The sequence below is a fragment of the Falco cherrug genome, chromosome 10, assembly GCF_023634085.1.
Source record: "Falco cherrug isolate bFalChe1 chromosome 10, bFalChe1.pri, whole genome shotgun sequence".
Taxonomy (NCBI): domain Eukaryota; kingdom Metazoa; phylum Chordata; class Aves; order Falconiformes; family Falconidae; genus Falco; species Falco cherrug.
In genome coordinates this window covers 2,959,017-2,974,130 of record NC_073706.1, presented here as the reverse complement: position 1 = coordinate 2,974,130, position 15,114 = coordinate 2,959,017, and the positions used below count along the sequence as shown (strand labels likewise).

Here is a 15,114-nt window from a genome sequence, read left to right as displayed (position 1 = left end):
CCTGTGCCCCTGGTGCTGCCTTCCCGTGCTGCGGTGGGGTGACCGTGACGCCTGTCCTGGCTGGGGAGCCAGTGCTGCTGCGGAGGGGAGTGTGGAGTGGCTGGGTCCCTCTGTACCCACCACCCTGCAGCTGCCCAGCCTACACACAGTGTCCCATCCTCTCCTCACCCGCCTGTCTCTCCCCAACACCATCCCTGTGTGCTGACCCCGACTGTGCCACACCACCAGGGCTCCTTGTCGTTGCCCATGGGTCCTCCATGGCCTCACTGCCAGGGTGGTCACCTCACATCAGGCTCCTCTCAGCTCTGCATTGTTCTTGTGATGCTGGTGTTCCTCATGCCTCCTCTGTCCTGTCCCATCCTGCCCAGCAGCCCACCCCAGCCCGCACATGGACCCCATGTCCCCTTCTGCATCACTGCCCATGGCTTCTTGCCCTTGTGCCCCTCATCACCTGCAGGTCCCAGCTTCCTCCAGGCTCACTAAGTAGAACTGTCCCTCCCTGAGGTCCTCCATCACCCACCATGGCCCACCTCTCAGTCTTTTGCTCCTGCATCACCCTTCATGTCCCATCCCTTTCATCCCTGCTCTTTGATCCCCCATGTCCCATACTTCTTGCTTTCCATCCTCCATCACATTCCTCTCTTCCTTCATGTGTTCTTCCATTGCATGCTGTGTCCCATCCCTCTTTATTCTGCATTCATCACCCACCTAACCCAACCCAGCCCTCCTTCATGTGCTCCTTCATCACCCAGCCATCCCATTCCTCTTTCCCATGCTCTTATCGCCTGCCATATCCCATACTTTTTCCTGTGTACCTCCATCATTCATGTCCCACCTCTCCTTCCGCTGCTTCTTCATTGTCCACCAATGCTATCCATCCTCCCTGTGCTCTTGTCACCCACTGTGTCCCATCCCTTCTTGCCATCCTCTTCCACCACCAGGTCCCATCCTTCCTTTCTGTGCTCTGCCGTCAGCCACCATGTCCTGTTCCTCCTTCCTGTGCTCCTGCATCTTCCACCGTGTCCTATCCCTTCTTGTGCTCCACTATCACCCACCACCTCCCATCCCTCCCTGTTCTCTTCCACATCCTTCACATCCCATCCCTCCTGCACTCCTCCCAGAGTGTGTTGTCATCCACTGTATCCCATCCCTACCTGCCATGCCATGCTCCTCCATTACCCACTGCATCCCCTGCTGCCCGCTTGTACTCCTGCGTCCTACATCACATACTTTCTCTCCTTATCCCCATCCCTTCTTCCTGTGCTTTTCCATCACCCACCACCTTCGATCTCTCGTTTCTGTGCTTCTCCATTGCCCTTCATAATCCCACCTTCCCATCTTCCTGTTGCACTTGCATCCCATCCCTCTCACCCGTTCCTCCTTCATCCCCCACATCCCATTCCTTGTTATCCTCATCTGCCTCCCACCATATCATCATGTCTTCTCTTCATTCTCTGCCTCCACCCTGTCCCATCCTCCTTTGCCTCCAGGTTTTTTTCCTTTCATATTCCTCCTTATGTCAACATCTCACCATCCCTTCTCATCCTTCATCAGTTCCCACCATCACCCTGTCCTCCTCTACATCTTACCATCTTATCCCTGCTTATCCTCCATTAGCTCTCACCATCACCCTGGCCTGTTTCAGCCTCCTTGATTTCTCATCTTCTCCCCATCTTTCTTCATCCTCTTCTATCTCCTCCTACCTCCTCATCCCCCTCATCCTCCCCCACTTCTCCATATGAAAGTCCACCCACACCTCCTACCATTGCCCCATCCCCCCAGCTGCCAACTTCACCCAGTCCTGCCTCCTCCTCCTCCACCCCCAACATTTCTAATCCCTGCCTTGTGCTTCACCATTTCCCACCATCTCCTCACCCATCTTCCTCCATTGCCTTGCAATCTTTGTTTTCCTCTACCCCCTAAATATCTCTTCATCCCTCCTGTCATCCTCATCCATCTCCCACTGTATCCTCATCCCTCTTCCTCATCTCCATCTCTCCCTCCCTCCTTGCCCTCCACCACCTGCCATCTCATCTCTCCTTGTTTCTCTCTTCCATTTTGCCCTTCTTCCTACTTCTCCACCTCTCACTGTCCCCCATCCTTCCTCATGCCCCAACACTGCCCACTGTTTGCCTGTTCTTCTTCATCCTCCACCTTCCCACTATCTGCCCAGTCCTCTTCATCCTCTTCCAACGTCTCTTTTCCTCTTCACTGTCCTCCACTTTCTACCATCTCCCATACCTTCTCCCTCATCTTCCGTCTCATAAATCTTATTCTTCCACCTCAGTCCCTCTATCCTTCCTGTGAGTCTCCCGTTCTTCCCAATCCTTTTTCATGCTCTTTCACATCTTTCCCCGTCTCTCCTTATACTTGACCTCTGGCTATCTCACCATCCTTTGTCATTTGCCTCCCACAGTCTCCCTGTTTCTCCTTATACTCCTCTACCTCTCCATATCTCCCCATCCCTCCTTGTCCTCCAAGTGTCCTGCCTACCTCACAGATTTTCCCTGCACCCCTTCCTGACCTCCAGCCACCCTACCTTACCTTCAACCATCCTGCCCTACCTCACACCTCCCTCTCTCACTGTCCTTTCATTCTCCTTCACCTCCCAACTCCATCATGACCTCCCATCTTCTCCCAGCCTGACCTCTCCCATTTATTCTCTCCTCCATCTTCCCTTCACTCTTTTACTCCCAGCACACCTGACTCCTGCTGTTATTTTCTCCTCTTCCTCCTTTCCCTGCCTTGTATCGCACCCCTTACCAACCCAGGAAAGCTACCACCAGTGCAGCCATCCCTGATCCAAGCAGGAAGGGCCCTTACTGTTGGGGATGGGATGCGGGGCTGGGTTAGATGAAGTACTGGCCTCATACCCCATCCCCACTAGTAAAGGCACTTCCATAATAGTGGCAATGGCCACAGCGTGTAGGCAGGGATCTTCATGCTGCACATGAGGAAATGCTTCTCCCTAGGGCTGGTGCAGCTGGAACTGGTCACTGAGAACGTGGGAGGATCCTCTGCCCTTGGAAGGTTTCATAGATAGTCACAAATGTCCTGATTTAGCATTAGCAATAACTCTTTTGGAGCTTGACCAAAGCCCCCTGGCATCCCTTCAAGTGCACACATCTTTTGGAGACTTCTCCGAACAGCGGATGATTTCCAAGAGGGACAAGAAAGGCCGGACATGGCTTTGAATGCAGTGCTTGGGATGCTGCAGGACACGAGGAACTATCCCTGCCACTTGCAGCTGCTCCAGGTGCTCAAGCAACACCACCCCTCGCTGCTCAAGCACAACCATCCCATGCTGCATGAGCAGGCCCACCCCATGCCGCTCAAGCAGGCCACCCTATGCATCTTGAGCAGGATCACATCAGCCTGCTTAAGCAGGACCATCCCACACTGCTTGAGCAGGCTCACCCCGTGCTGCTCAAGCAGGACCACCCCACGCAACTCCAGCAGGACCGTTCCATGCTGCTCAAGCAGAACAGCTCTTGGTTGCTTGAGGACCACCTTAATGCTGCTTGAGCAGAACCATCCTATGCTGCTTGAGCAGAACCATCCCACGCTGCTTGAGCAGCAACACCCCCATGCTGCTGGAGCAGGACATCTCCAGGTTGTTTGAGCAGGATTATCCAATGTAGCTTGAGCAGAATGTTGCCATGTTGCTCAAACAGGACCGTCCCATGTAGCTTGAGCAGGACCACTCCAGGCTGTTCAGGCAGGACTGTCCCAGGCTGCTTGAGCACCATGGGCCAGGCCAGAGTGGCTTCCTGAAAGACTGCCAGATCCCAGGCCAGGGAGATATCCCTGAAATGACCCCTCAGACCCTAGAGCCAAGGACCCTTGCATCATCTTTGTTTTCCCTCCCTTGGGCTGGGCCATGCAGGGACATGGCCATGCGACCTTATGTCTGCACTGGGGCACAAGGCTGCTGGCACTGCTGCCAAGGGGAGGACAGGTCTCCTCTCCATCCTGAGGGAGCCCCATACCCCGAGGGACCTGCATGGAGGGCCTATGTGGAACATCCCACGTCACTCACGCACAAGGGCCAGCCAGCCTCGCTTGACTGCAGCTTTTGCCTTGCAGTGATGGAGGCTCCCAGCCATCCCATGGAGGGGACCCTGCCCTTTCCAAGGTGATGTGTCTCAGGGACCGTCCCACTGCAATATGGGCAGGGACAGGGCATGACGGGGTGGGGGTGACATTTGTAAAGCATTCCCGTCCACATGCCTTCCTGGCTGGTGAATCTAGGGGAGGGTAGAGGGAATTTGCTACCTGTGATAGAAACTAGCTGAACTTACATGTCTCCCCATGCTGGATTTCTTACTCCAAATGTTCAAACTGTTGTATATTGTACTGGGATTTTTACATTGAATTATTGTAGAAAACAAAAATTTAAATGAAGTCTGTTAAAAAATGAACATTAAAAATCTCTATGAAAAAATAAATAAAAGCTGTCTCCAAGTCCTCTTCTTACAAATGTGTCAGAGTAGCAGTGGCTTTCCTGTTCCCAGCCCTGCCTGTCCTCTGCCTGCCACAGCTCCTGGGGACACCAGCTATGGTGAAGATGCAGCTCCTGTGGTTTTATTATGCCCTGGGCAATGAAGGAAACAGGCCCCATCTCACAGCATCTGCCTGACTGCCAAGAGCCCGCGTAGGGTGTTTGTCAGTGGTCCCCTCGGGGCCCCAAAAGTTGTGTCCCTGCTACAGGGACACGGGTGAGCAATGCCTGGAGCCTGGAGAACTGAGGTTCTGGATACTGAAGATATGGCTAGGGCGGGTCAAGCTGCCGCATGTCCCCACTGAACCTGGAGGCAGCTCCCAGACGAGTCACCCACCGCCTTTCACCCTGGCCCACGGTACTGCAAAGTCCAACAGGTTTTCGCAGCAGAAGTCTCGTCCCTGAGCCAAACAGCAACGCCCAGGTCGGAGCAGCTCAGAGGCTTTGGTGCTGGGGATGCATGACACCATACCACCCTCTGGTGTCTGCACCGACCTCAGCTCAGCTCCAGCTGTGTCTCTGCTCCGAGCTCTGGGCAGGGCACAAGCAGATGATGCCAGGGGACGTTGTGGGGGACATGTGTGCCCAGACCCCATGGCTGGCGTGACACCCAGCATGTCCTGCAGCATGAGACCTGGCCGCAGTGAATTCGTGCCTGAATTCTGCATCACTGGCACTTTGCAGCTTGTGTTGCTGGCACCTCAGACACTGTGCCACTGCCACCACAGAGACCTGCATTTCTGCCACCATAGACCCCACATCACTGACAGCGTGTGCCCTGCACTGCTGGCATTGTAGGTCCTGCATTGCCAGTATTGCAGACCCCACATCACTGGCAGCATACCCTGCATTGCTGCCACTGCAGACCCTGCACCAGCAGCACGGAGAACTCTGTGCAGCTGGCGCTGAGCTCCTGCATGGCTGGCACCGCGGGCCCGGCACAGCAAAGCTGCATGGCTGGCAGCTCAGCAGCAGAGGACATAGCCGCTGCCCACCCAGGCCACAGTCACTGAGCACCCCGGAGTCCCGGCTATCTCTTACTGCTCAATAAAATAGGGAAAAAGAAGGCAGCTCCGGTTATGGGTGTGCAAGGACACTCCCTGAAGCCTGGGGACAACCGTGAAGCCACATGGAGAAGCCAGTTATTAAACTGCAATCACCTCTAACGTGCCACCGCTTATGAAGACACCATCTCCCCTGAGCCTGGGTTCCCTTCCCCTGCAGCCCTCCACCGAACCTCTCACCAGCCGGGCTCCCGCTTCCAGAATGAAAATAGCAGCAGCCAGCAGAGCTCAAAAGGAAACAAATGAGCTGCTGTGAGAGGAGAGTGCATCTTTATAAGGTTACTTGGCTGCATCTAAGAGACAGACAGACATTTTCTTGTGGCCAGATCGCTCAAAAAGCTCAAGCAAACAGCACTAACATGTCTCCTGGGTTTGATTTATAACCCTGATTGCATTACTAGCTCATCTACATGTAAAATAATTATGAATATATTGTCTGTACTCTGCAGAGGTCTAAATTACCGGGCTGTGATATTCATCAGCTACTCTTTGAAGCTTAAACAGCCTGAAATTCAGAGGTCTGTCTCCCGGTGACAGCAGAGGCAGGAGGGAAACAGCTCAGGCTTGACCCTTCTGTTCAGCACAACCTGGCCTATTTTAACACCCCGATACCAGAGAGCTGGGAGCAGGAGCAGGCAGCTGGAGGGGAGGGAGGCTCTGGGAGCAGGAGCAGGCAGCTGGAGGGGAGGGAGGCTCCTTGAGCCAAAGGGCTGTGGAGCTGCATGTGCTGGAACCCAGAGCTGTATTGGTATTGAGCAGCTACATTTACAAACAAAGGAGCTGATAATTCCCAGCAGAACTGAAAGGCTGTTATCACGGTGCTGATTAAAATTTTCTCCACAGCCAAGAAAGAGGAGGAGTGTCCTCAGTGGGGAGACAGTGCACGATCTGGTGTTTAACCCTGTTGCTGCTTTGTGCTGATTCATTCAGCCCAAGTGAAGGGCTGCCCAGCCTGGCTATGTGCTGAAAATTAGCACAGAAAATCCCACCAGGAAGATCCACAGCCTGGTCATATCCTCCCACCCCATCTCCTCTGCTTCACTGGGGCCTCACTGTGGCCAGGATGCTGCTCTGGGGATCCACGCTGCTTGAGTCCACACAGCACCATCATGCGTGGGAGAAGAGGGGTGCCAGCAGCATAGCCCACGAGTGGTCGTGGTGCTGCACGGTGCACTCCCTCCTGTCCCTGCAAGGCACATGGAGCCTGCAGCACCAGCCATGCCAGCCTCGAGCTCTCTGCTAGCAGTCCCACTGCTCGCTTGTGGTGTCATGTCCCGTGCAAGGGCCAGCACAGGTATGTGCCGGGGGCATGAGCACCACGGGCCCATTTTATTGTAGCTAACTTTGAGCCTGTCCCTTTGCCAGCACTGGCCAGCCCATAAGCTCACCCTTGCTGTCGGATGCCCAGCCTGCTCCCTCTCCCACGCCTGCTCTGCAGGTCGCAGGAGTGTTTGCTGGTGTCACTTGGGATTTCTTCCAGATCCTTTGGTCTTTTATTCTGCCCCTCAATTCCCTACCCTTACAGTCACCTATAGTTCAAGAAAACTTTCCCTTACCACAGATATATCAGATATATTCTGATAAAGCTTCCCGCTGCCTCTGGCATGTCCATGCAAGGCATAAGCTTGTTTGTGCTGTGACGTTCACCAGGGGTTGGGTCCATCTAAAAAGATGTCTTCTCTGATTACCATCACTGACAGCTGTATCACTAGGCTGCTGAACCTGCCTGGCCAGCCTCTGTTACGGCTTCTCTAGGCCCTGGTCCAGGCTGCCCTGTCCAGGAGATGCTCTGGGATGAGTGCACAGGCAGTGGGAGAGGAGGTGGCTTGCTATCCTCCTCCTCCACGCAAGCACATGGGCTTCAGGCATCATGCTGACCTTGGTGTTGCTCAGACACCTAATGATGTGACTCTAGCAGGGACATGATTCACACACAGTTTTTGGCAATAAGGCCAGTCAGAAGGGAGTACCCTGCGACACCAATTGGAGCCCCCCAGGTAAGTCAGCTGCTCTACCAGAGCAAATTACCGGAGCCCAAATTAACACGTTTGCCATGGGAGGCTGCCTCTCACTCACCCTGCTGTACAGAAGGCCTGACATTCAGGGACTGTTTCTGATTTTCCAGTTTCTTTCCCTCAGCATCTCCAGGACTGAAGTCTTGCATGTCAGGGAAGGTGTAGTGAAGAATCCCACCACAGCTGCCGAGCTGCGGTGGGTGCTGCACTAGAAAGGCTTTTTCCAAAGTACCCCAAGCAGACAGTGTGAGCAAGACACCACATGTTCTGGCCAGTAACTTTTTTTTTTGACCATCTGTGTTTCTGCAAGAGATCTTAATATACACTAACACGTATCCTTTATGTACTTTTACTCCTTTACAGGAAGAGGAAATGAAAGACCCAAAATGCAGCTGATTTTCCAGGGCTGCCTGGTGAGTCAGGAGGAGAACTGGGAGCCAAGCTCGGAGCAAACCCTGCAGCATCCAGCCCCACCATCCACCAGCTCCCAGCACAGGAGCCCAGCTGGATGCAAGCTCGCCTGGGATGAAAGGGGCTGGAGTAGCAACACATGGTCATACAGCAGGAGCCCTTTCCCTAGAGCCTATAAAATCACCAAACGGAGTCCTGGACATACCCATATTTCAGCTGTGGACCACTAAAATGACCATGTGAGAAAAGCTGTGTTTGTGCTGTGGGGGGCCTGACTGATGGTACGGACTATGCGCTTTGCAGCCCTGTAAACAGGCGCTTGGAGGGTTATTGGACTCCTGCAAGAGGAGAGAGCATGGGGAAACATGTCTGGGAGGCTATTCTGAGTCTTCTGCTTTGCAGGTGTATGGTGAGAGATGATGCAACTACTCCTTATCAAGCAGCTTCCTGGGCCACAGCTGTGGACAGCTGAAGCACAACAAAATCCCCTGGCTGCAGCAGCCCATACTGGGCAATGCTGTACAGAGGACAGCAGGCGGGCTAGTGGGACATGGTGCTGTCCTGGCCTTGTGGCTCAGTATGTCCTGCCCACAGCAGGCAACAGTTGCTGGAGAGAAATCATGCTGTCACAGAGTCTGGTGGAGAATTTCAGCTGGACAAATCACTGAAAGCAAATGGCCAGTGAGAAGGAAACCAGAGAGCGCCTTCCAGATCTGCAAACCACCTCTCCACTGGCGCCAGGGCACCTGTCCCGTGACAAGGAGAGCGATGAAGCTCTTTCCCAGCAGTGGGTGAACTGGCATCTGCCTGGCACGTCGGGGGACAGAAGGTTTGTTAGTGAGCTGCTAAGCCCTTCTGGTAAATACAAAATCCTTGAGATGGAAGCTGCTAAAACTAAGCATTGGCAACTTGTAATAGAAAATTTTCAGTGCGAGGGGGCTTCTGACGGACTTTAGAACTTCTGGGTTTGTCCTGCTTCTCAGGGGATGATCAGTGTGGTTTCCAGTTGGGGTTGTTAAATGATGTGTCTCATGTACCCCAAAACTCATGGGGCTGTGCCTGGAGCATGACTCCAAGGGGAGTGCTGGAGGAGTGCAACTCCCATAGTCCCTGGGGAACTTGAAAAATACCCATGCCAGAAAGCCCAGGCTGAATGGACAAATAGACTTTTTCTTCAAAAACCTCTTTTTGTAATAGGGAACTTGGAAGTAATGTGCTGGATGGTGGAGGGAAAGACCTTGCAGGGTTTGGCTGTATCTATATTGTGTCTGCCCACAGAGTGAGCCTGGGCTCAGAGGCTGGTGGTCCCAGGCTGAAATTCCAGCAGGGAATGTGCTAACATTGGGCATCTGGGTGGATGTGGACTTGTGTTGGAGACTTTGCCTTCATCCATGTGGTTTACTAGTAGAGACTGAATCCCTGAGCCCTAAGATCTGACTATCCCTTCCTGTGGTTTGTTTTTTTTTTTTTTTTTTTTTTAATAACAATGAAATTAATAATGTGAGGCCGTGCTGCAGCTTTCCAGGACAGTGGTTTTATACCATATGGCTAAGAAATCTTTGTTACATGTGCTACAGTGTGGTGTGAGGGCGGCTGACCCATTTGAGAGGTGTAAAGCCCGCTGAGGTCATCCTGAAGATGTGTAGAGAGCATCCCTGGAGTGATGCTGGCCGCAGGATACAGCCCATGGAGGGAGGTATTATCTGAACTACTCTTGGGTTTCATCTTGAAGGAAACCAGCTATGTCTTCCCCAAGGGAGTCAGAGAAGCAGCTTTGCCCTCGAGCAGTGTGGGCAGCCAGCAGACTAACGTCAGTGCAGGGAGCTACAGCATAGACATGCCCTTCAAAACTAGGGAGAGTCCTTAACAGAAGATACACCAGCACCAGCCACTTTTGTCTGTTAAAGGCCTGTTTCGTGCCTCTTTGCTGGTGAGAACATTGCACGAGGTGGCAGACGATGCTCACCAGTCCACAGGTTTGCATCTCCCGCAGCATACAGCAAGGCCATGCTCCCCGGGAGTGCATTCAACCATGTAAAACACCAAGGATGCCGGAGTAGGCCGTACCTGCTTGCTGACACCAGACCACTGCTCTCCAGCCTGAGGAATACTGTCCCAAGTCCAAGGTTATGTTCTTTTATTTTTTGAATGCTCCTTGGCTGGGGCCCAAAATGTCCTGTAGCTCCAGAGCACGTGGCTCCCCAGGCACAGCAGGGTGTCGTGCAAGGGGTGATGCTCCCCAGCGCAGAAGGGACGTTGGCGGTTTCAGCAGCCTGCCTAGGCAACGCCATCGGGGCAGCCCGGCTCGGCACAGGCAGTTAAGGGTCAGGGTGGCGATGGGTCTGCTGCCAGAGGTACAACCACTCAGGCCAGAGAGCCCGCGCCAGTCCCTTGGGAGAGCCCAGGTCCAACCTTGGCTCCACCAGGGCTGTTCTTTGGGGCTTGTCTAGTTGAGCTGGGACTGTCCCCAGGGGCTGAGACCCCACTGCCACTCTGGGCCCCTGGTCCAGCATTCGGCTGCTTTCATGGTGAAAAAAATGGTTTAATTTCTCACTAATTATACAAGATCTATAAAATTTTGTGCAGGGGGAAATGCTCAACGAACTGACGTGGCTCACTGCTCAGCCAGGCAGGCAGCAAGCAGAGGGAATCAAAGATTGTTTTTGGCAGGGGGGCAGGCAGCGAGCGTGGCCATGGCCTCTGGGCCTTTTGTGGGGCCAGTGACGGAGGGTCTTGTCGAGGTGGTACCCCGGGCTGTTCCCCCGCGCCTGGCAAGGTGGTGGGGACTGGCCCTGAGGGGACATTGGTCACAGGGGACACAGCTGACAAGGGAGACGTGGCTGATGGGGCAGCACTGTCGATGGGAGAACACTGCCAGCATGAGGGAGACATGACTGACAGGGGACACCACTGATGGGGGGGACACCACTGATGAGGGGGACACGGCTGACGTGGGGGCACATCACTATGAGGGGGACACAGCTGAAAGGGGAGACACCAGTGACAGAGGGAACAGGGCTGACAGAGAGGTCATGGGTGACGGCGGAGACACCACTCACGGAGGTGCCTGGTGTGACATGGCTGCCAAGGGGACAGCGCTGCCAGGTGGGGGGAAACATGGCTGACGAGACGGGGGCCATGGCTGCCAGCGTGACATGGCTGCCCGGGTGACATGGCTGCCAGGGACACGCGGCCCGGCGCCCCGCTGCTGGCGAGCCGCTGCCCGCCCGGGCCTGCCGCCGCCCCGGGGCTTCCCGCCGGGCTCAGCCGGGCCCCGCGGGACCAGCCGGGGCGCCGGGCGGCCGCGCTCCCCCCGCCGCCGCCATGAGGGCGGGCCCCGCCGCCGCCGCCCCCGTCTCCGCCCCCGTCCCCGCGCCGCTTTGAAGCGGGCTCGGCGGCCGCCCACCCGCCCAGAGCCGCCGGCGCCCCGCCATGGTGCTGCCCGAGGAGCAGGCCCGGCTGTACCGGCCGCGGCCCGAGCTGCTGCCGGCGGCGCACGTCCCTTCGCTGCCGCACTACCAGCGCCTCTACCAGCGCTCCGTGGAGGAGCCGCAGGGTGAGCGCCGCCGCCGTGCCCGCTGCCCCCGGGCCGGGCCGGGGAGCGGCTCCCCTGGGCGGGAGCGCGGCCGGGCCGTGGCGCGCCACACGCGTGGGCCGCCGCCGTGCCCCGCGGGGCGCTGGCTGCCCTCCCCCGGCCCGGCCCGCGTCACCAGCGCCGGCCGTTGCCTTTGCAGAGTTTTGGGGCGACATCGCGAAGGAGTTCTACTGGCAGAGCCAGCACGCCGGGCCCTTCCTGCGCTACAACTTCGACGTGACCAAGGGGAAGATCTTCATCGAGTGGATGAAAGGGGCGACCACCAACGTCTGCTACAACCTGCTGGACAGAAATGTCAGTGAGAAGAGACTTGGGGACAAAGTTGCTTTTTACTGGTAAATTCCTGTTTTTGTCGTGGGTAGGAGGTGTGCAGCTAGCGTGCCGCAGCGTGCCGGCGGTGTTGGCTGCCAACTCAGGCAAGACTGTTGACCCAGGTGAATTAAAACACGGTAAAACCGGTGAGGACCTTTACATGGGTCGACCGGGGTTGGCTCTCTGTGCCAACGGGACGAGCCATGTCCTGGGCTGCTCTGCCCATCCCGGGATGAGCTGAAGGGGCCCAGGAGCTCCTGGCTTCCAGCTGTGGCTCTGCAGCTGTACCTGCTGGAAGCTCAGAGCTTTCAGAGATGGGATGGAGGCAGTTTCACGGTTTCTCCAGAATTGCCACAGTTCCCTAGTGAAGTAGGTAAGTGTACAAGGAGATATGGGATGAGGAGCAGCTCACATCCAAGAGCAAAAAGCTAATAAGCCCCGTGTGTCCTGTCTTCATGTTTTGTGGGTCTGGCAAGTTCCACTGCTGTGGCAGAAAGGTTTTACTAAAACCTGAGCTTTTATATTGATTCCTTGCACTTGAACATGTGTAAGACTGTGATGCTCTCAGGAAGGCTGGCTTCTCTTATCATTGGAAGAAAAATTAACTTCCAGCTCTCTCTGAATCTGTTTCTATTTTTCTTTACCAGAGTAGTTACTAGTGTTAAAAGCCATGTGAAACTTGAAATTTTTGCACTGATGTGAAATAGGCTTCAGCTGCGATGTCCAACATCCAGAACTAATGCTCCCCTGCTGATCTAGCTCAGCTGGCACCACAGCTGTGTCCCCAAACTGAGAACAGGGTCTGGCTCATCCATGCATTTTGCTGTTTCCCTTGAGCTAGCATGCATTTATGTTGCAGCAGTATGACTGTATGTGGCAGTACAGGAAGTACAATTAAATGTACCACTTGTTAGGATGCAATAACTTGTTGAGTTATGGTGAGTACCATCAGCAGAGCCGCTGGAGGTCTTGCTGTCATTGCAATAAAAATAGCAGATGCTCTAAGTAGTTTTGTGCAGCTGAAGGGTTGGCCCCCCCACAGTCATCTCGCATAAAGGTGACAAGGAGCTACCCTGCTACAGAAAGGAATATGTTTATACCAGTGTAATTCTGGCTGAGACTGTAAAATTGGGCTTATTCTAGAGTTTCTATCATAGAGCTATTGTGCAGTTCTTTCACTGAAGCATAGTGCTTAGCAAATAATCATATTGATAAGACACAGGTGTTAAGTGGTGGAAAGTTACTTCCCTGCTCTAACTTGCTCTTATGTGAAATGACTGAGCTTCGGAATGAAAACTCCTTTGTAAAACTCATTCAGGTACAGGTGTGCCAGCAAACAAAGCCATTTGGCAGGCCAGTGCTGGCAGCTTTTATGGAGGGAGTGGGTGCACATAAATCTTTGGGTGACAGCTAGACAGCAGCCTACAGCTTTAATTTGGTCTTGGTGAAGATTTTTCTTGTTAGTTATTCTGGCAGCCTTTGGGGGTATTTGTGATGCTGAGCAAAATTTGGAGTGGATATTAAAATGGTGTGTGTCTGTCAGTCATGCTGAAAAATAAGGGCTCTCTTCCTCCTTCACAGACAGTTTCCCCAACTATTTTGGGATAAAGTCTCCTAGCGTGCTTCAGTCACAAGTGACCTGGCACTGGGGTGCCAGGTCTGGAGGTGTCAGCTGGGAATGTTGGAGGGATGGAAGAGGCACGCTGAACATGGCATGGGCAGTACTGACCTGTGAACTGTGGCACTGAGGGCTTGAGGAAGCCGGTCTAGGGGTTGCAAATTGTAACTTTACTCTTCTAGGAGCATGTGGGTGCCTCTGGGTGCATGCTTTTCTTCAATATCAAAATGTAATTGCTCCTGTCTTGTCCTTTCACATTGCGTGTTTAACACTACTGAAGGAGCTCGCTTTCCTGAAACACTTGAGACTTGTCACACTGTATCAAAGGTTAAAAAAAGAAATGAGCGCCTCCAAAGGATTCCTGGGAAAAACTAGAATTCTTTTAAAATACCTAGGCTCCTTGCTTACGAGAAAGTCTATAGCCTGCTAGATGGGAGAAGGTGCTGAGCTTATACCAAGGTATCTGTGATTGCCCAGCTCGAGGGGAGCTTTGAAAAGATAAGAGACCGTGGCCTTTTGCTTTTAAGGGGAGAAATTAGGAAAAAAGTGAAGAATATTTCAAGGCATTGCTGAGCGTCTCTGAGAAGAGATGTGTCCTGACAAAACTCAGAGCTGCTGTGTGCTGCTGACTGGCTGTCTCAGGTTCTGCATGGACTGGAAAGAGTGAGCAGTTCATCCAGACTTGTTACAACCAAGCTGCTCTGAAGGTTCCTGCACCACCATCAGTCGAGTCTGCCCAGATTGGCTCCACTCAGAGGGTCTAACCCCAAGTCACATGGAATTGCTCTTTCAGCACAATGGGATTACTTTGTGCTGCAGAACTTGTACATGGGTGACGTTTACTGTCGTGATACTGTCCTCCTGGTGCTGTTAGGGCTGTGTAGTTCAGAATGACCATCCTGAGTTGGTAGGAAACACTTGCATTTTCCCTGTTGCCTGTTTTACTTTGATACCTCTTGCTGCCTGTGAACATTACAAGTATTTCTGTTTCTGCTGATTTTCATTCCTCTTTCTCTGTTTGGTATTGCTGATGTGGCCTAAAAAGGAACAGTAGCTCCAGGAAGTGTTTCTGATAAAGTGCTGCTCTCAAAAGTGAAATCTCTTTCATAATGGTGTGGAAAGGCCAAAGTCAATAACACTGTGCTTACTGGGCAGGTAGATACCTATGGTGGCTTTTGCGGGCCTTGCAGGTGGAATGCACTGGACAAGCCAGCTGGGACGGTGAGGGCACTTGCAGGGGGCTTGAAGCCGTGCTGGGGACTCTGTCTGTGGTGGGTAGCGTTAGTTAGAGCAGGAGCACAGTGTGCCTTCGTGCAGCGGGCATACCCGTGTCGCATAGAGAAATTAATGGTTCTGTGCTGAAGTGCCTGTTAATAAGCTCATATAAATAAACATCAGCCTGGGCAGCTTGTGGAGGTAAAAATATAACCAGGTGGGAATTCAAAAAGAAAACATATATTACAAAAGTCTCTCATTACACCCTGGGGTGCAAAGGTACCTGGATGAAGCCTGTCCTCTGTGTAACCTGTGCATAGCTGAAGCACCAGGTTCTTGGCTTTGTTTCTCAAACCAGTCACCCCAGCTGCAGTATTGGTGGT

The 15,114-nt window shown here is 53.6% G+C and overlaps 1 protein-coding gene across 3 annotated transcripts in view; it reads left to right on the top strand.

Annotated features, from left to right (window-relative positions):
• Positions 1-11,381: 11,381 nt before the first annotated feature.
• The window catches only part of ACSS2 (acyl-CoA synthetase short chain family member 2), a 33,224-nt gene continuing 29,491 nt past the window's right edge, over positions 11,382-15,114 (top strand). The window contains exons 1-2 of one of the 3 annotated variants that reach the window (XM_055721657.1): positions 11,382-11,547; positions 11,726-11,921. In XM_055721657.1, coding sequence (XP_055577632.1) covers positions 11,424-11,547; positions 11,726-11,921 — 320 coding nt within the window. In that variant the 5' untranslated portion in view covers positions 11,382-11,423. Of the gene's footprint in view, positions 11,548-11,725; positions 11,922-15,114 lie in introns of those variants that run through there. The other 2 variants (XM_055721658.1, XM_027812017.2) reach the window with 2 other exon arrangements.